At 42.6% G+C, this 22,153-nt stretch overlaps 1 protein-coding gene across 6 annotated transcripts in view; it reads left to right on the forward strand.

The window, feature by feature from the left end:
* CACNA2D3 (calcium voltage-gated channel auxiliary subunit alpha2delta 3) overlaps nt 1–22,153 on the forward strand; it is a 785,949-nt gene that overhangs the window by 715,537 nt on the left and 48,259 nt on the right. For all 6 annotated transcript variants that reach the window (XM_067754783.1, XM_067754785.1, XM_067754784.1 and 3 more), the window contains 3 exons: nt 10,510–10,585; nt 13,223–13,275; nt 15,220–15,275. In XM_067754783.1, the coding sequence (XP_067610884.1) occupies nt 10,510–10,585; nt 13,223–13,275; nt 15,220–15,275 (185 nt within the window). The remainder of the gene's footprint in view (nt 1–10,509; nt 10,586–13,222; nt 13,276–15,219; nt 15,276–22,153) is intronic.

Here is a 22,153-nt window from a genome sequence, read left to right on the forward strand (position 1 = left end):
TAAGTCATGTTACCTCCCCACGCTTTGGTTTCCTTACGTGGAAAATGAAGATGATGATAATAATTACTTGCAAAGGTTGCTGTCAGAGTTAATGAGATAATAATAAGCATAACGTTCTGACACGGTGTCTGGCATATATTAAGGGCTCAGTAATTGCTAGCTGCTGCTATGATTTTTGTTGTTGTGGATCTTTGACTTAGCTTTTTACTTGGCACCAGGTGATGCTTTTTTTTAAATTTTACATTCACACATATCGCAATGGGCTTCCCATGACACCTGGTGATGGGGTCTCCATCCAGTGTTGGGGTACTGAGGTCCTCCTGGAACTCAGACGTTCAAGCCCTTGCCAGCATGTTTACTCAGAAAATAAGGTTGACAGTCCTTTTATTCAGAGCAGATCTGTATTTCAGAAGCACTGAAAGGATGTAGCCAAAAGTAACAGTGCCCTGGGACAGATGTCAGGCACCATGTTAAACTGTACCCCACCCCCAAACACAGGATACATGGAGGTTAAGTTGCTTTGGTGGCATGGCTGAGCCCTGGTAAAGCTCAGGATCCATTCACGTAGCAGACATCTCATCTCAGCATATTGGACAGTGCAACCTGGCACAAAGTTTCTTAATTTGGTCTGCTTACACCCATTTCTAAAGAAACGCCTTTCATACACAAGAGCCCTACAAACCGTCTTCTTCAGAAAGACAGAGCTCAAAGTAAAGAACAGCATCTCCCTTTATCAACCTCCCATTTATCTCTCTCTCCAGTGGACCATAGTCACTGCCTCTCTCTCTAAAGCAAAGCGATGCTTGCCTACTTGGCATGGACTCTTTCCTTGATTGTTTGGCCACTTACCTGGTGACCCGATGGCCATTCTACTTAGGTGCCATCAGAGGGAAAGAACATCCACTTGTGCATCTACAGTGCCATGTGGGAGGAGGGGAATTTGTGTGAACTGATTTGTGTGAACAAATTACCAACTTGAGGGAGCTTTGAGAAAGTTCTTCAGCAGCATGTGCAAACCATCTAAGAGGTGAAGTGGTCACTCTTGGTCACTTAGGCTGAGTCTCTGACTTGACTCTGTCCATCCAACTTACAGATGACATAGTGCCCAGGGCCAAATAACATACCAATAGCCTCAGCAATGTGAAAATAATGAAGGTAGCAGTGGCTACCTTCCCAGAGCACCTACCACATACCAGACCTAGGTTGCAACTGCAGATCTTACTTCTTGCAGTCCTTTCCAACAACTTGTGAGACAGTTATAAACAGGACCAGTGCAAAATGAAAACGTGGTGCCCCTTGCTCAAAAATTATTGAGAGTTTCAAGATGGCAACAGCAGAGCATTAAACAAAGCACGCAGCCCTTCTAAGTGCAGGGTTCTGTCCAGTTACACAGGCCACGTGCCCATGAAGCTGGATCTGGGTATATATATACCTATTTGATAGATGGAAATAATGGGGCTTGGAAAGGTTAAGAACTTGTCTCTGTGTAACGGAGCTGGATTCAAACATCCTGCAGTCTAAGCACAGGGAGAATTTTCTAGCCTCTCCCCTTTACCTGGTTCTATGTACAGTAACATTGAGTAGTGCATGGAACTTCCTTCAGTTTTGTTTGAGACAAAGTGAAGGATAGCCAAGGAGGATGTTGGCCCAGCAGTGACTTATGTGGGCAAACAGAACTTTCAGGATGGAGGCCAGCCGAGTGATAAGATCACCCAGATTTCTTTTAACTGAAGTTGATAAATTCTTAAACCAAAGCCATGTCCCCAGGCTTCACATATTTTCTCATAAGATACCATAAGATATTTTCTCATAAGATACCATATTCCAGGTCAGCTTTTTGTGTTTCAAACAGAGGACTTGAAATGCCTTTTTATTCTTATCATGGAAAGTAAATGGACTCCCTAAGTGGCCCTGACTCATTTAGGGCTTTTCATTTTAGCTGCTTTTCTCTTTTAACTCAAGTTCGTGTCCAGTAGGAGCCTTGTGTTCATATTTCTCAAAAGCCACAGTCCATGGCTCTCCTTGCTGGCCTTGGCAGTGACTTTGCCCTTCTCACAATACTAAGAGAAAATCTAGTTTCAAAATATTTTTTATTATACAGTAATTCATTTATTTCACCACCCCTTCTTGCCCCCAGTGATGGAACTCAATGTCAAATATCCAGGGAAAAGTGAGAAAAAAAATATATAGCTGGTCATAGCAGAGTCCAAGATTCCTGATAGGGCCTCTTTGATATACTGGACTTGAAATATGAAGACTTCAGGTTGAGCCTCAGAATGGCCACTGTGTGGCCGTGGACAGATTCCTCAGTTTCTCTGGGCCTCAGTTTCTTTGCCACCAAAATAGGAATTTTGGTGAGATGGGATTTTGTGAGAATCACCTGAAATAAGAGAAGTGAAAATGCTTTGCAAATTGCAAAGCTACTACAAATAGGAGGTAAGATTAGCTCTTGGATAAGAGCTCCAAATGTCTGAAATCTTTTTTTTTTTTTAATTTTCTTCTCTTCTTTTTTAAATCACTAATGACCCCCAAAAGGTAGTTACTGCACAGCAGTCATAGTGTTGGGCGTGGGCCTGTGGGCTTGGACTCAGCTAGCACCCCTGGAGAGCTCTTAAAACACACCCATGCTCCAGCTGTTCCCCAAGAGATTCATATTAGATTTGTCTGGGGACGGAGCCCAGGCATTTATGCTTTTTTTTTTTTTTTTTTTTTTAATGCTTTTTAAAAGCATCCATGTGATTCTCACGTGCAGTCAGGGTCAAGAAATACTAAGTTAAACGCACCAGGTGCCAGTCTAGGTGCTGCCCAACTTCAAACTTGCCTGACTTTTGGCAACTTTAACTCCATAATTTCAGTTTTCTCTGCAGCAAGATGAAATTGAAAGAGTGATTTTCGTACCTGCAGTGAGGGTTAAGTGGAATAATGCATGCTTTTACCAAATATCCTTGTGGTTTCTGCCAAAGGGTCTTCCCTTGTTCTTTTGTGTATTTAAGTAAGCTCGAGGAAGGAAAGACCCATGGGGCACACCTGGCCCTTGACTTGCAGAGAAACGAACTGCTTGCTAATAATTTGTTTTTGCTTTGGGAGCTACTGAGAATTCCTATCCCTCTTGGTTGTGTCTCTTCCATTTTGTTCTGTTTTGTTTGTTTTATGTGCGTGGTGCAGCATGCCTGAGCTTTCACCCCTCCAAGGACATTCATATTTTCCCTGCGGGGCCTGGTGAACGTCCTCCTCACCTCACCCCCTACACGTTCATTAACATAGTCAACTTGTGTAGAATTCCCTGTGGCGGCTCCTTCTAAATTGCCTTTCTAAAAAGGTGTCTCGTCAGGTAGGATTCAAGACTTGGACCATTTCTACCCCTGTCTCCATATGATGGAACTGCACTGGCTCCATGGCGGGTGACTGGAGCTTTCCCTGTCTTTGGTGATTGCGTTACATTTCAGCGAATGCCCTGGCCTTGGAATCCAGAGAGTGTTAGAGGAGAAGTCTGTTATGTTTGGATGGCTGCTCTAATACCGACTGCTCCACCGATGTCTAATACTCAACAACTCATGTAAGGAATGTAATGGCTTCTTGGCTTCCTGTTGACCTGGCTGTGTCCACTGAAGTATGCTTTGTCAGAGGTGGCATTGAAGGGAACAAGAAGACGGATTGGCTTGGACAAGTGTGTTTCTGGGCCAAACTTTCTGGAATGCAGAAACATGGGGATTCCAATGGACTGCTCTTTAAAACCCTAAAGCTGCTGCTTGAGGATCCCCAATCACAACAATAACAATAGCCACCGTCATCTACATCATAATAGCAGCAGGTCTCATTTATTGAATTATTGCAGTCTCATTATTGAATAATTGCAGTTGACCCTTGAACAACACAGGTTTGAACTGTGGGAGTCCACTTATACACGGATTTTTAAAATCGTAAATACTGAAGTGCTACACAGTCTGTGGTTGGTTGAATCTGTGGATACGGAACTGTGGATATGAAGAAACTGTGTTTACAGAGGGCAAATTGTACTCGGATTTTCGACTGCACGAGGGTCAGCTCCCTAACCCCTACATTGTTCAAGGGTCAACTGTACAGGCAAGGCATTATTCCAAGCAGTTTGCATGCATTACCTATCCTCATGGCAAATCCATGAAATACCTACTATCATTATTGCCATTTGACAGAAGAGGAACTGGAAGTGGAGGCTTCAAGTGTTTTAGTAACTTGTTCAAATTCACCCACAGTAGTGTGTGGGGAGATGGAATTTGAACTCGTGTCTCTTGGATTCTAGATTCTAGACCATGTTTTCCTGGTCACCACTCATCTTTTCCCATAGCTGGAGAAGACTAAGTATTCTCTGCAGGGATATTTGTTCATATTCATGCTTGTTTTGCTTTGAGAGAAAGTAAAAGTCTTTCAAACTTGAAGTCCAATGTATTGGTTAGTAGTTGGTTCTACTAGAAATAATAGGAAATTCCAAAATAGCAAAGTGTGAAAGAACATAGGAGTCTTTTTCTCTTTTATGTGAAGGAAGTCTGAAAATACTAATTTGGGGGCCTCATGTTGTCATCATGGACACATGACCACATCTTTTTTTTTCTTTACCTCCTTCTAAGTTGGCTTTTAAAGTCAAGATTACCTCATGATCCAAGATAGCTGCTGAGCTGCAGCCATTAGTTCTGCAAACTAGGCTGGCAGGAGGATTCTAGGAGGTCCAAAAGGCCAAGTAAAATTCCTTTTTAAAATTTCTTTCTTTATTTAAGTACTTACTCCCGTACAATACTTTTGCTTCCATATAATACTGCTGCTTAATCACATGGCCTCACCTACCTACAAAAGAACCTGGGAAATGTGCATATCAAAAAGTCGGTGTTCTGCTCATTGCGAGAGGAGAATGGCTGTCGGGAGACTATGATAGCCTCTGCCACATCCATCGTGCCCCAGTTTGCTTCAGACCACCCAAGTCCTCTAACTATTGAACCCTGCTTCCCGTGACATCCACTCTGAAACCCTTCCAGAGATGAGGCTATATTCCTAACTCCTAGTTTTCTCCACACCCCACATGCCCGTGCAGTCCTGAACACAAATGGTCATAGCCACCATCTAATGCATCTGTCAGTGATGTCTGACCCCAGGCAATGACAGCAGGAGCACTCGATAACACCTGTTGGGTTTGACTAATCGTAATGACACTGGCAACACCAACATCCCTAGGTTCTAACATCCTGAGCCTCAGTTGTGTGCCCCACACTGTGCTAAGCGCAACTCAGGCATTACCGTGGTGCAGTTGTTGTGAAATGTACACATGGCGCCAGGCGTTTGGCAGAGCCCAAGGATGCTCCTCTAGCACCCAAGTTTCCTGCCTCAAGTGGGTTTTGCATTCACTCATTCCCTAAGCAGAATTTAGCTGTTTCCTTCTATATCTTACTCAAACAAAGAAGCAAAAGAAATTTAGCCTTTTCTACGTGGGATTAATCATAATTGCATTTTCCCCTTCAGTTTAACACAGAAAGCTAATATTCATGGAAGGCGTAGTTGAATGGGCAGACAAGCCACTGGCTAGGTGCACCTACTAGGCACCTGTGCATGTTATCCTGTGCCCCAGGATTGAAGCAAATTTGGCTGGGAGAGCCACAGTAACTTCACCTCCTGAGCCTTAGTTTCCTCTCCATGCCCTTGACATCAGAGATAATACTTGACTGGCAGAAAGTAATCGATTATTTCTTATTGTTACTGCTTTTATTACCTGGGTGAGATGTTGATGTGGTCAGTATCTGTGACTTTGTTTCTTTTTATAGTCTCAGCACCTGTTGATGAAAAGCATTTGGGGCTGATAGACCCTCTGCTTAATCTATAGAATGAGTGAGGCTCCCCTCTCAGGGTTCTGCACTGGACCCTGAGTGGCCCCAATACCCTAGGTGCTGGGCTTCCAGCTGGTGCAGCCTTATGGCACTTATTCTCTTCTAATGATGGGTGCTCATTAACTACATTTATTTTAGCGATTTTCCATCAGAGCGTTCAAAGGCACCTTCAACTCACCTCCTCTGCTGTGTTAGATGTTCTGTGTTGGTCATAAAGAACAGTACAATCTCTGTAAGAAGAGATTGGCCACCAAGGCAAAAAGGAGAGACGGGAGAGCTCCTTCTGGATCTACTATTAGTGTTCAGGTGGAACAGACTGAGCTTTCCATTCTCCTGGCTGTCTAAGATGTATGAATGAGTAAACTTCCCATGGTGACAATCCCTTGGTTTAGAATTTCCTGTGTTCTTGCTCCATGCCCTGGCACTTGCAAGCTGAAAACTGCCCCAGAGAACACATTTTATAGCTCAACAAAGGATACATATTTTTACATGCTACCCTAGTGAGTCACCTTTGCTTCTCATACTTTTTGATTCAAAATTGCTTAAATATGTCCCTCGGCGGGTCTCTATGTCAGATGCCTCCCTGTCCTGTTTTAGGGCCATATTTGCAAACATTAAGCTGTTTCAAGACTGGTTTTGAGGCAAATTTTTAGCCAAAGTGAGTTAGAGTCGTTGCAGGTAATGTACCTGGCCTCATGGGCACAAAGTAGGTGTTTAATAAATGCTGGTCCCCACTGTTACTAATGAGCTTAAATTAGCTGAACTCATGCCTTTGAAATTCAACCTTCTAATTTTTAGAAGAAATCTTTTTCTTGGTCGTGATTTTTGTCTAGTTGGAAAAGAGAAGAATCAGCAAAATGGATTTAAGCAATTCCTAATGTCACGAGCCTGACACCCGAGACTCTACCTAGTACAGGATACATAGGGTTGCCCATGCTTGGTTTGCATTGCTTTGGGTTTCTTCTTCAGAGACTGTATCTGCCTTCTGTCAAAGTTTCAAAGAGACCCATCTGGGGAGCACAGAGATGTTAATGATAAGGTCTCCCCAGCAGCCCGCGGTTGCCGTGGCCTGGTGGTGATGTCATGGGGATTAAGGCATGTTATCTGTAATAAGAATAAACTCCTGCTGCTGAGTGCAGCAGTGCAGCAGCAAGCTTGGGCTGGGCACGAGACGCTCGGGGCTTATTTTAGACCCGAAAGAAAGCAGGCAATTATCATGTTCTTTAACTATAATCAGCCGAACAGGATACAGGTAGCCACAAAATGGAGTTATTTAAAACAGTAACAAAATCACTTCAAAAAGGGCAACAATCTGGAAGTCTCTCTTTCTGCAACATCTAGTTAAAGCTGCCTAAGCATGGAGAAGAGAGAGAAGGTTTGTTTTGTAACCTCCTCAGTGGCAATCAGATCAGGAAAGCTTATTTGTGAAATGAAAGGCAGGAACCCTGGCCTGGAAGCTGCCCTAGAGCAATTGAGTTTGGACCCAACAAGTAAACTGGAGCCTTTAAAAATGATCCCAGGAGAATCCTGAGCTTTCAGCCATCTGTTTGTCATGGTGGTTACCATGACAAGGGGCTCTCACTAGCCTGGCCAGCTAGTCCAGCCTGGTCTGGTGACCCCGTCACAGCACCTCAGCTTGGGTTGGAAGTTGATTCTGGATATTGATTATGAGACCCTATCTTGGGTAGCATTCCCTGTGACATTCCAATAAGACTCTGGGTTGGGGCACAGGGCTGAATTCTAAGCATTTCCTAGAACCTGCTACTGAGCAGAAGGCAGAGTGAGGTGGATTCAGCATGACCCCCATCTAATTCTGGCTCTGCCACTTGTTAAGTGTGTGAACTTGGGCACATCTTTAGGCTAGCCGAGACTTGGTTTGCCCCTGTGTGAAATGGGGATGATTAGAATCTCTCCTGTAGGAACATGCTTAGAAGAGTACCTTGCTCACAGTTGCTAAATAGACTTCAGTAGACATTAGCTGTTGTTACCCTGTCCTCAGCTATGAAGCTCATGGACAGAAGTTGCCACATCATCTGCTGATAACCCCAGCATGACTTCTGAAGGTGTCTGTTACTTCAGTAAGAAGTGTGAATTTTACATTGCATCATATATGCCAATGAGCTAAGAAAACCAGGAGGCCTCCCCATCCTCCAGCCAGCTGGGTAAAGCCTGAGTCAATTCCCAATGCATTTAACACCACCCGCATTAATTAATAATGGCAGTGAAAACCAGTCTAATAAGTTATAACAGCAGCTGCAGCCCTGCCTTCTGTTGAATGCTTCCTCTGTACTAGGCACTGTGCTAAAGGCAGTGCATGTGTATAATCTCATTTAATCCTCACGACCACCCTATAAGGCAGCCATTATTCTCACTATTTTACAGGTGAGGAAACTGAGGCACAAAGAGACTTAAAAAGAATTGTAATAAGTGGGTGAGTTAGGATTTGAGCTCAGGTCACTGACTTCAAAGCTAGCTTGCTAATCATTAAGCCACACTACCAGTCACTTGGGCCTTTGGGAATAGTGTAGCTTTAAGAGTCAAAAATCTAGCAAATAACAAAATTAGGCCTTCTGTCATAACAAGGCTAACACATTGCATAGTATATTTCAGTATACTTTCACATGACTGATTAGTTAAATCTGAGAACATCTCTGGAAGTCACTTTATAAATGAAAAAATAAAGCCTCAGAAGCAACCTGCTATTATAAATGGCAGAACGAACCTTTTAAGCCAAGGCCACAGTGCATCCATGTCTACAAGACCCCAAACACACTCAAGTCCCACTCAACCCATGCTGCCTCTCACCAGCCCTGACCCAAATTCCAGCCGCAGAGATAGAGTTGGGCAGTAGGAAAAGGATAAAGCTAATAATAATTCTTGCCAAATCCTAGAAAGCCCTTCCGGGGCACCTGCCGAAATCCGCTGTTGAGGATGCAGACTGTGACGTGGTAGGCCAGTCAGGGGCCAATTAGACTTGTCCATCCTAGCCTGCAGTTGATTTTGTGGCTGAGTTCGTGTCAGGGCTGCGTCAATGATGAGCATTTCTGTGAGAAGTTTGTTCAGGGAGTTCCCTGAGCCAGACACTTGGCTGGTTCATAGGCTTCATTTATCTCTCAGTATACACTGGTTCTGCTTGCATCTGCTGGGAGGAAAAAAGCCAGAGGACAGTCAGCAAGACTAGAAATGTCCTGAAGAGGAAGGGGCTTTGGGGGACTTTCCAGGAGATTGTGTGACACTGGTACCCTCTTGGGCTTTGCTGCCTATAATGCCTGTGTGGTGCTGGTCAGGAGCTGGTTTCCATCTCAGTTTGGTCAAGTGGCCAGTTTTCTACCTGGTGCCCATGGATGCTCTTTGGTTTAATCCGTGTGTGTGGTATCGCTAATTTATTGTCTAGAGGGGAAAGCCTTCACATCACATTTTGCAGTTGACCTCTTCAGTCTCAGCTGTGTCATCGACTATTCAAGATTCATGCAATCAGGCAATCATTCATGCATTCAACCTTTTAAATTGGAACACCTTCTCCATGCTGGGTGCTATGCTAGGTGTGAAACAGATCCAACCCCAGTCCTGCAGCATGGAACTTCTATTCTAGTGTACATTTCCAGCACAGTGTTAAGTATGCTTCACATTACGCACTGTATTATTTCAGAAAGGTATTCCTGTAGGGAGAATTCCTTCCAGTCATTGAGAAGTTCATGTATTACAGTATTAACATGTCATCTGGCAGCTGTTAACATAGCTCAGGCTGGACTTTAAGTGTCTCTCCTTTGGGGGGCCAGGAATAGTGGGAAGAGGAGCTTGGGGGAGGGACGAAATGCCCGTCTCCTTTGGGATAAAGTGTTCGCTCCATCTAAAAGCTCTTAACCTGTTGCTGGAAATTGCCATTCTTTTTACTTTGTAAAGGTGTTAATAGGAAAGTAAAATATCTGTAAAAATTATAAAGTAAAACATCTTTGCAAGTGAGTAAAGATCATAACTGGGAGGAGAGCTGTATTTTTATCACCGAGGGAGAAAAAGACGTCCATTTTCCTGTTTCATAAACTGCACTGTTTTCGAAAGCATACTTAGTAGTGAGTATACATATATTCACTACCATGGTGGTGGTAATGGAAGGGGGTTAACAACCAATGAGCCAGCTGGTTTCCAACAAATTGTCAAAGTGCTGGCTTTATCTTGGTCCAAGCCTATTTCCTCGTGCTTAAAAGAGACAGAGGATCCTGCCATTTCTTAACTCAAAGTGGCCCTTCCCAGCTCTCCTTGACCTTGCAGACATGGTCCATGTGGATTTCATCAGGGGCCCAGAATTCAGTTTAAAAGAGCATCTTTCTCTGGAGTATCCTGGTCCATGCAAGTCATCGTTGTTCAAACCAAAACGACTGTTTGGTCAAGTTGGGGGGTTTCTTCTCCCAACCCTCCATCCCAACGGTACCTTTATTCCCTTTATTCTTTAAGTTCCAAGTGTGACATGACTGTGTCTCCAGTCCTGGACTTTGCTGTGTCCCTTGCTTGTCACCCTTGTTAGGCCTGCCTTGACTTGTGCTTGTCACTGCTGCACTGGCTGGTGGTGTTAGTGACTGTTCACCTTGCTGGTTGGTCCACAGCATCATTTGGTTCTCGTGTTTTCCCATTTAGTGAAGCTCTTTTCCATTCTCTTCTATAGAATTACCCTTTATGACTATCAAGCCATGTGCAGGGCCAACAAGGAGAGCAGCGATGGTGCCCATGGTCTACTGGATGTAAGTACAGTGCAGTCACTCAGAAAACAACTGCATGTTTTTGTCTGTCCCTGCATGTGAGCATATCTGTTTCTTTGGAGTCATCAAGTTTATCTGTTTCAAAACCATGAATATTTAAATGTGTCAAGTCAAGAAGATCACTTCTGTTTAAACCCAAATCCAGTGATTGTGTGTTTGATAAACAGGTCTAAAGTATTTGATGGATTAATGCAGCAACCCCCCATCCTTTTGTTGGATAGAAAAGGGGAGAAGTTTTGTCAATTCCCTCATTCTCAAAAAAAGAGAATTTGGTTTGGTTCAACAGAAACCTTCCTTTTAGTTTGTAATAGAGCTGTTAGCCTATGCCCAAATTCACATTTTGATCAGAGATTCTCTGCTCTAATCATGCTGCTGCTTTTAACATCATTTTCCCTGGAGCTGATTCCATCCATGATGTCACAGTTGAGGATCAATCAACATAGCTTTGTATCATTAGAAACTGGCTTTCAGATCACCAGAAATTAACTGTGACAATTTACCCCCAGTTTAAAAATATAATTTACAATGTGCAAGCAATATAAATTTGGTCACCAATAACTTGAAAACACAGAAAAAACAGATACAGATACTTCAACATAGTCTGACATATGGGTATAAATATAACCCTTACATGTTATCATTTTGTAAATTCCAAAAAATCAACCTAAAATTTGGTTTGAAGCACAAAATTTAAGAGCCGTTTTGGTTTTAAAATATAAATATACACCTTCTCATTTACAGATGTAAGATCTTGCAAGGGGATTATTTAAAAACCAAATATTTAACACGGTTCTCCTACACTAAGGGAGCAAGGAATGATTCTGAGCTGGGACATTTCTGAGAGGCAACTAGGAACTAAAAATGGGACGATTTGAAAAATACCACTTTTTAGTGAGAATCAACACATACTTCCAAACCCAGCTTCCCTAGCCTTAGCATGAGTATTTCCATACTTAAAATGTTCCCAAGATATGTTTTTATCATTAGGCTTAAGAGCTCAATGGCTTTACCCTTCTGAATGCTAATGTGCATTAAATTTTTTAATCCTGTATTTACATAATCCCTTTGTTTACCCTGCATTGAGCCAGCATCTGGCAGGGAATGCTTGAGTATCCTCCTCCCACTGCCGCAGCCAAGCCCCCCTCTACCCCCCCCACCCCCGCCCTGGCCCCACCCCGGGCCTCAGGGTGGGCTGCCCCTGTGCCTCCCTCTCGTCCTTCCTTAATCCCTTTATTCATTCTCTCCTCTCACACTATGGAGGACTACTGAAATGTCACTACCCATCCTGGCAGGTACAAAGACACAAAACTGTCCTATGGTCTGACCTCCCTTGGTCCTTTTGAAAGAAAGATGGTTATTTTTCAAGCCATAAGGAGTATAATGGCAGAACCACAGGATTGCGTGGCTGCATTTGGTTTTAGGAAATAGTTAAAAGTTCACATCCTTATCTGACCCTGAAAGCCCTGTGATTCAGGGAATGATGAGGACACACTCAATCGGAGCAAGAGATTTAGCCTGAAATCTGGGTGGGCTGGGAGTAACCCCAGCGGATTGTTGTGTTCTGTACATTTGCTTACTGGCTTGAATAGGCAAGTTTTAAGAATGGTCAGGGGTAAATAAATTTGTCCTTGTTTTATTTGAAACTGGATAATCCTCCCATTCCTAGCTCTAGTCCTTATCATCAAAATGCTTAGGAGGTAGGATTAAGCAGCTGTCACGTCAGAAACCAGGATTGGGCATTTCAATTCCCTGCTACCTAAAGACAACCACAGAAGGTTCTGAGATTTGTCTGGACCTGCAACTTGGGGCTCGGGCTTTGCCAACGTCATTACCTGTCTCTCAGATCCACCCACCGCTCACATATCTAGCATACCTAGGTACAAAGAACCGACTGAGGGGGAGACTTGGTATTTTCCAGAATTCAGGAAATTGAATTATCCACATAGGAAATATCACAGAGTAAACAATCCCACTGCTTTTTTTAATTAAAATATTCTGAAATAAAGATTAGCCCGTCAATGCCTTCTTTTATAGAGTGAAGGGGATTTTCTGCAAGGATAAAGTCACATATTTATATGGTTATCATTTTTTTCAAGTCTGAATATGTAAGTGTGAGAAAACGCAGCTTAAATCCTACATAATTCATGGGCGGCATTAAAATCAAGCATGTGCAATTTTTGCTTATTTCAATGAATGACATACAGTGATGGAGAACAGGGAATCACCTTTCCAAGAGGCAGCCCTGTGAATTACCATTTGAAATTAGTTATATGATTCCAACCTCTCAGCATTAGGCTGTGAAATATTAGCCCCCAGAGAGTAAAGGTTTAAGCATCATTTGGTGAACTTCCTTTTTCCTCCCAGAGATAACCCCTGTATTAGATCATGTTTATTTTACTTGTAAATCACATCTCACTACAGGGGAGTTCAAAGTTTTAAAATGTTAGTTTTGGGATACAGTATCCAACCATTTTCTTCTTTAAGCTAGAGCTTCACTGTTTTTTGACATGATAACAATCTCTCTAGAAAAATAACATTGTCATTTTGTAAAGCCTTAGGTTAAACTACAAATTTTGTGTGTGATACATTGTTTTTAATGAACTGAATTCTTCTCTTCAGCCTTATAATGCCTTCCTTGCTGCAATAAAATGGATAATGACAGAACTTGTCTTGTAAGTACAATTTGCTGCATGTTTAAAAAAGTATTATTGCTTATAAAAAAGTATTACTGCTTTTCTGTGTTAAAAAGTGAATTGGGGGGCTTCCCTGGTGGCGCAGTGGTTGAGAGTCCTCCTGCCGATGCAGAGGACGCGGGTTCATGCCCCAGTCCGGGAAGATCCCACATGCCGTGGAGAGACTGGGCCCGTGAACCATGGCCGCTGAGCCTGCGTTTCTGGAGCCTGTTCTCCGCAACGGGAGAGGCCACAACAGTGAGAGGCCCGCGTACCGCAAAAAAAAAAAAAAAAAAAGTGAATTGGGAGACTCTGCTTCCAATAACCATTACATTCATAATACTCTGCGATAACCTGATTGAACATCTCGAAATATTGAATGTTGAGTCCCAAAAATTATCTTTTATTAAGTTGTTCATGGTCACTGCTCATGCCCTTATATCACCATTTAGCAGACTAACAGCTTGCAATACACAAACCACATTTATTTATTGTGGTTACTGTTAAATGTAACATAGATGTCTGGCTGTTCTTAATGCAGCCTGGGTGGGCTGTGGTCAGAAGAGCAAATTGCCAGGCTGTCCACTGTGCTCCTTTGGATGTCTTGGCATGTGCAGGCGTGGGGGCCTGTGCACTCATGGGTCAGGGGCTTTCTCAGGTGTGATTTAATTGTTTACCCTGTCAAATTACAGTCCTGCTGGATGCATCTGTGACTTAGGTCAGACTTGAAATGGCACAAAGATGAAAGACTTGACTTCCAGATGAGATATTGGACACATTACAGAAACACTGTGTCACACAGAAAGGAGGAATTCCATGGACCAGCATGGAAACCAGATCATTCAAGCTGCACCAAACTCTCTTATTCTTATTTTCCCCATTAATGTTCCAGTTCTGTGAGTTTAAGGCAGATTTCTTGCTATCTGATGAACAGACATTGTCTTCCTTATTGCTTCAATGTAACCTATGTTAACAAAGTTATAACTTCAAGTGGGGAGTAACTTCTAAATGTACATAAGAATCAGAAAATACAGGTAATAGTGAGATTCTGATTGTGAGCTGCTAGAGGATAGCAGCCATGAGCCTGAGAAGGAAATGACTGAATTTTGATCTATTTCCATTTATTTAGAGGATGATTTATATTACTTTTGCATTCTTTACTAGCAGTTGAGAAATTATGATTTTTGTGGAGTTGCTTCATGATATAATTTCATAAAATGGAGCTTGTTCTCTCTGTCCCCACCACCCTGCCCTACATACACACACACACACACACACAACTGAATACATTTGTGTTACAGTGTAAATTTTGAAAACATCCTTTGTACTGTAGATCATAGTCTAAGTAGAGAATATTCCATTTGTATTTCTGAACCAAGGCAGGGGAAGCCCTTTGGTTTTTTGTTTGTTTGTTTTTGCGATACGCGGGCCTCTCACTGTTGTGGCCTATCCCGTTGTGGAGCACAGGCTCCGGACACGCAGGCCCAGCGGCCATGGCTCACGGGCCCAGCCACTCCACGGCATGTGAGATCTTCCCGGACCAGGGCACGAACCCGCGTCCCCTGCATCGGCAGGCGGACTCTCAACCACCGCGCCACCAGGGAAGCCCAGGGGGAAGCCCTTTGAATGTTGACTTTTTACTATGGACTCAGACTATAAAAAGAAAACAATTTCTGCCTATAAAGCAGATATTTCTCAAAAGAGTCCCTGAGTCTAGGTGAACCTGATTTCAGGGTTTGGCTGGCATTGGTGATAAAATAGTCTTTCACAAGTAAGACAAAACCTAGTGAAAATTCAGTGGTAACTGAACCAAACACCTTGATATCTCCAGATGATGATGTTATTCTTTCAAATGAGGTGAGTGATGCTGAATAACACAGAATGTCACTTCAATTCAGGGTGTGGGTGACCAAGTAACATTGGGCTTTTTCATTTCCTGTTTAGGTTCCTGGTGGAATTTAACCTCTGCAGTTGGTGGCACTCAGATATGACAGCTAAAGGTAAGCAGCAACTGGCTTCTCTTTCCTTGCTCAGAGTGATGAACCCGGGGTTCACTGGCTACTTTTCACCAGGGATGTGCTCATGTAAAACTACCCAGGACAAAGAAGTGATGATTTCTCCTTTCTGTCAGCAAAAGGCATCCTTTGTGCTAAGGGCAGCGCTGTTCAATCTAACAAAAATTCCACAGGCTTCATTCAGCCCATGTTGAATGTACACTTTGACCTGTTTCCTTAACTAAGGCTTTGAGGTCATACACTGCACAGGAGAATTCTTCAAAAGCTAGTGGGCAGTGCTGAAATCTAAGGGTCATAGACACATTGCCTTTCTCAGGCTGAATGAATGGATAACCATTACCTTTTTACCATTACCTTCATAAAATATAAATCTGATCATATTACTTTCCCTGCTCAAAACTATCAGTGATTTGAGCAGTAATTAGTAGAAAATATTAGAGGCCTGAGTTGTGGAGTTAGATTAGTATGGATTTGAATTCTGGCTCTGAGGTTGGCCTTTGTCAAGTTAGCTGATCGCCTCAAGCCTCAGTTTCCCCACAGTAGGCAAAGTAGAGAAAATAATAAAAAATATTTATCTCTTATCATTTGTGTGTATGTGTACATTTAATGGTAAGATAAATCATGATATATGCTGAGCATAGGACTGGAATATAGTAAGCCCTCAAAAATGGTAGCTGTAATTAATTCATGATAACGGTGATGATGATGTTGTCTGTAAAAAAATGAAATATTGCCATTTGCAGAAGTATGGGTGGACCTAGATAACATTATACTTAGTAAAGTAAGTCAGACAGAGAAAGACAAATACTATACGATATCACTTATATGTGGAGTCTAAAAATAATACAAATGAATATATATACAAAACAGAAAAAGACTCACAGACACAGGAAACAAACTTACGGTTACCACAAAGAAATGACAGCCCATTCACAGAAAGGCATAGGAAATACCTATGAAATTTAGTAATATAGCAAGAAAAACAATATGCAAAGTTGTATACACCCCCCAAAACCCCCCAATGGTTTGGGAGAAGGAGGACGTAGAGTTAAATCAGATCAGCAGTCAGGCCAATGGGAAGTCACTAGGCAGGAACCAGAATAGGAAATAGGGAAACTTTCATGCACCCCAAAGAAAATTTTACCTGTAACATGAACCTGCTTTTGTTTAAAATTGTACATGATTTGAAAAAGAAAGACGAGAAGGAACTTACATAATGGGTGCTTGTTATCTTTTTCTAATCGTTTTTCTTTGGCTAGCATGTCCACAATTTTACTATTAGGGGTGAAAAAAAGGTACATGAGATTAAGTGAGAGAAAAGGAAGAAAGGTGATCAATAGAGGCCAAGAGAATGGATGGCCAGTTGGTTAGATGGCTGCTCTCTGCAGCACCAGTGCCTGGGGACACATCACCACTCCTTGCCAGTCAGGCTTTGAGCTCTGTTTCACCTAGAGATGAAGTGCCGCGACCTTGGAGTCAGGCAGCCTTCCTCTGCCACTTGCTAGCTGTGCGGTTGGACAAGTCGCTTGGTCTCTCTGGGCTTTGGTTTCCTTGCTTGTCCACAGAGATAACAATAGTCGTGATGTAGTTGTGAGCAGTGGATTAAACTGTGCATGCAAAGCCCACGTGCAAGATGGGGCACAGAGCGAGTCTCCAGCGTGGTGAGCGGGGCTCCAGTTTTGGGTGGTGGTGTCTCTTTTGGCTAAGACGTCTGGCTCTCTCTGAGGAGTGTGCTCAGTGCTGGGGCAGCAGGCTGGTGGTCTTCAGTGGTTCACTTTCTGGCATTCCTCTCATTTCTCTTCATATCCGCATGCCTGCACACCCTGGCTGAGGGGTTTTGGTGGTGATCATGTGCTCCCTCTTCACGCCAACCTCCATTGCTGCTTCCTCCATTCTCACCTTGGCCTGCTTCCCTTCCCTGCTGCCACAGGCATCTGCCCTCACTCTTGCTCTGGTCCTTGACATGGACAATTAGTTGTAGAGTTTCTTTTAAGTGCCCCTCCCTGTGATCTCCACTTAGACCAGTGGTTTTCAACCTGGGGGTGATTTTGCCTCCCAGGGGTCACTGCAGTGTCTGGAGACATTTTTGGTTGTCACAACTGGGGATGGGAGAGAGCTATTGGCATCCAGTGGTTAGAGGTCAGAGATGCTGCTAAACATCTTACAACACACAGGACAGGCCCTCACAACAAAGAATTATCTGACTCAAAGTGTCAATAGTGCCACTCTTGAGAAACCCTGGTGTAGGGCAGGAGAGATGAATTAGGAAGGGGGATACGGTCTTGGCACTCATGACAGTTACAGAAACTTGTGAAAGTTCCCATTCTGAAATTTCACATCCCTTCTCCCTTCTTCCCCCTCCACCTTAGCTAAGACGAATGATGTGATGCTTCAGGTCTCTGTTTTCTGTCTTAGGAAGCTTTTTAAACAACCCTTAGTAGGTAATTCCAAATCCTCTCACTCCATCGACAGACTGCACAAAGACCTTGTCAGATAGTTACATCATCTGCAAGTTGTGTGCCAATATATAGTGCTTTTTCCTTCCCAGAGAGCTGGAACTAGGTTCTCTTCAGATCCCTTCAACATACCTGAGAGGTGGGGACTGCTGGAATGTGTCTCTAAGCCTCTCGGAGGCACGTAAGTCAGGCAGCTAATAGGAAATGGACTCAACCCCAAACCAAGGCCAGCCACCTCCGCTGGAGGACAGCGAGAGACGCACCTGGCTTTCTGTGAGTCCCAAGTTGAGCAAGCTGCCGCACGTGGATTGTCTCATTCAGACCTGCAGCCCTCTGCTGGGCATGGCTATGACTTTTTCTATTTTATAGATGAAGAAACTGGTTCAGATGGTGAATGCACTCGCCCACAGAGCTGCAATCATCTGGATCTTTGTTAGAGGTAAACGTGAATCTCAGACCCAGTGTAAGCAGGGAAAATTCCAAGCACCATAACAATATTGCTTTGAGAGGTTTCTTCATTCTAAATTTACCCTTCCCTCACTGGATAAAGACCCTGAGCTGAGACATACATCTTTGTTTAACTAAAAATGGAATCCATAATTACACTGTTTATCTGCTTCATTTCCTTAATGAAGGGGACTGTGGAAGGCCATTTCTGCTTGATTATCACAAAGGTATCATTTTGGCGAAGCTGCACAAAGAGAACGGAGCTTGCTGGCCCCGGTTATGAATGGGGGTGCATTCACAGAGACAAAAGAAGAGGAAGGCTTTTCAAATGGCAACTCTATTCATTCCTGATTGTCTGCGCATAATTACTGTGAACCCAAGTCAGTTATTCTCATCAGGGACATTTGTTGCTAAGGGAAAATTAAAGAAATCCAATTGTGTGGATGCTCCATTGGGTGCTTCATTGTGAGTGAGTGATAGGTTCTGGCGGCTTCATCCTGAGACGTCCAGTATAGCTGGGGTGGGAGGCAGACAGGGTGATGGCCAAGAGCCCAGGCTCCGGGACGTGACCATGTGGATGTGCATTTGGGCTCCATTACATAGTGGTGTGACTGTGGGCAAGCAGTTAACTTCATTTCTCTGAGTTTTAGTCTCTTCGTCAGTAAAACAGGATAGCAGCAGGGCCTTGCTCACTGTGTGATGGTGAAGATTCCATCCATCAAAGGGTCTAGCACGGTGTTTGGCATGTAGTAAGCGCTTAGTGAGTATTGGCTGCAAAGGTGGTGGTGGTTGTTTTGCTCTTTAGGTAATGATCGTGATGAGTCACTTTCTTTGGGACTCAAGGCAGGCTATGTCTGCTTTCTGAATTTCAGTTTTCCCTTCTGAGAAAATAAGGAATCAGTCTATCTGAGCTCCATGATGCTTGTGTACCTACACCTTTGTAAGATAATGAGTTTTAAATGCCTGAGAGTTAAAACAGTACCCATCAGATGACTGGCAGCCTTAGTTATTGGTTTGAAATTCCATAGATAAACAGTAATGACTAGCAAATATATGTGGTGTTTTCCATAGCACTCCAGACAAAGAAAGGTCTTCATAATAAACCATGTTATTTAGATTAAATGTGGCCATGGTTTTATATGATAATTTGTGTGTTTCCCAAAAGTACCAAGCAACTTCCAGCCAATCTATAGTCATACTGCAAATAGATTCAATGGCTCATCACCACATTAGTACGGGTGCCCTACAGTTGTCAGAGGAATAAGAATTTCATCTCTAGAAAAGATCAGAGCCAAATGAGTCTCTCCATTGAGAGCGCTGGACTCATTCCATTGTAACTGGGCCCAGACAATTAGAATTAGAGATGGTGCAATTATCAGGGTTATTTAAATCACGTGTGCTGCCTATCTCAGCCTTCCCCAAAGACCTTTCTTCCTTTCTCTCATTGGCCAAACTTCATAAAGCAGTTAAATATATATACATGTGCTGGAGCCAGACGGCTCAAGTTCAAATTTTGGCTCTGCCACATACGCACTGGATGAATTTGGACAATTCACTTCATCCTCTCCTCCATTCACTAATCTCCAAAACAGAGATAACAATCGTTCTTACCTCACAGTTTGAATTTTTTAAAATTTTGTCATGTTGTACTGTTAAATAAATAAATACATGTAAAGCAGAACAACATCTGGCATATAAATTTCTTAATAAATGTATCCATGACCATCATTGGGTTATTATATGCCATCTGCATGCTGTGCCGTATCCACTTAATAATCTGTGCTTTTGTTTACTTAACCTTTATTTCATTTCAACTGACTGACTTTTTGAAAGTTAGATACCTTAAATATTAAAGGGAAGCTTCCCAAATTAAAAGTCAGTATTGTTTGCCATATAGAGAAATCAATTGTAAAAATAAGAACCCTGAAAATAAACTATGTTATCATATTGTAGTCAGGTCCTCTGAGCTTCATGTTTGGCCTCCCTAGGGTAAAGGAGAAAAAAGCAAATGAATGAAAGATGGAAGAAACTCCATCAAACAAAGACATCTTCCTGACAAAAATTGAGGACACTGACAAAGAAATGGGAAGAGAATGATGTTCCCACCCAGCGCCTCTGTGTTGTGACTGTTGGACCTCAGCCTCCTGAAATCCCCTTGCCTTCCACCCAAGGCAGGCAATTTGCCATTAGGGACCGAGAGTCTCCCATTTCCTTTGTCTGTGTTACTTGCCTGAAAAACACCATTCAAGAGAATTATTCATTTACTCAGCAAGCACGTAATGACACTTGCTATGAGTTAGCACTGAAGGCTCAGGGGATAGACAGTGTTCGGGACCTGGCCCTTTGCGGGCATGACGACTACCCGCGTGGTACCTTCGGTGGAGTCAGGATCAGGGAGGCAGCCATCTGCTTGCCATTCTAACCAAACAGCAGTGGCTCAAAAAGGCTGACAGTCTGAGGATTCAATGAAGTAACCTTCACAGTAGAAGTGGTCCTGGCAGTAGGCACAAACACTTAAGTAGCCCTAGCAATGTACCAGCCACTTTTAGTGGATGAATTCATTTGATCTTCAAATGACCATGTGGAGTTGGTTCCCATTTTGCAGATGAGAACACTACAGTGTGGCACCTGATGTCATACATCAGTGGCAGAATTCACAACACCCAGAATTTGTGCTCTTAGCTGTCAGTACTACACAATTAGCCCAACTCCTGGCATGTAGATGGTAACATGAAGGCTGCTGGGGAGACGGGGCACACATGTGTGTGAAAATATGCGTGTGTGTCACTCTGTTAAGAGTTGTACATGCATTAGTCTCTTTATTCCTCAGAACAACCCTATGAGTTAGCATGGGAATCTCCCCTTAATGTCAGTGACCAGTTCCTGAAAATCACATTATGCATAAAAAGCTGACTGAGTCTACTTCCATTCGTTTTAAATAAGAAAAATTACAGGTGTTATTCTTCAACCCCAACCAATTTCCTCAAAATAATTAAAGCTCAGTAAAAAGGCTTGTATATTAAAGCATCACGTTAGGATGCAAATGCTTAAAACGTGGCTTCCTGATCACCCAACAATTATCTGGTTGTTACCAAACAGTTGTTTTGCATTCGGTAACCCTCTGATGTCTCACTTAGTGCCGGCAGCCTCCCAGATGGTCATTCTACAAAACATCTACTGGTAGTTCTGACATCCAAACCAGTTGCATTTGGAATGTAACTGGAGACTTTGTTACAAATATGTATTTATATTTCTATATAAACATCAGCCAAAAACTTTATACAAAGTTTAGGTATTGGAAACCTATAAGCAAGCGTTCTACCGGGAAAATGTTCATGAATAGATCTCCTTTGAAGAGTACCTGTACTACTAGCATCTCCATTTTACAGATGAGAATACTGAGGATTAGCTAAAAGCAGTGAAGCAGGAATTTGTACTCCAAACTGCTCTGACTTAACCACTATGCTATAGTATCTGTCATCATTATCATCATCCCTAATGGCTTCATTAGAATGCTAGCTTTCTTTTTGTTGTAGTTGTTGCTATTATTTTTATTATTATTATTAATTGACATTAGCACTCACTATGTTCCAAGTACTGCACTAAGTACTCAACATATATTATTTCATTGAAATCTCACATCAGCCTCTATTAAAAGAACTATATTATCCCAATTTACAAATTTTAAAAAATTGAGACTTAGGTTTTGGAATTTGCCCACTGGACATAACTTGTTTAAACTAATTAATCCACCACCAAGCCCTTACCAAGTACCTACTGTGTACTCATCCACGTGCCAGGGTTATTTAGTACTATCTTACTGGACAAGGAACTTCATAATAGTAGGATTAGGTTCATGGCTGTGTTTCAAAGACATTATGTATTTTACTATTCCATATTTCAATTTTGTTTCTGTAATAAAACCATGCAATTGTATCATGACCCTAAATAATACGGTGT

Source organism: Pseudorca crassidens, chromosome 10, assembly GCF_039906515.1.
Source record: "Pseudorca crassidens isolate mPseCra1 chromosome 10, mPseCra1.hap1, whole genome shotgun sequence".
Classification (NCBI taxonomy): Eukaryota; Metazoa; Chordata; class Mammalia; order Artiodactyla; family Delphinidae; genus Pseudorca; species Pseudorca crassidens.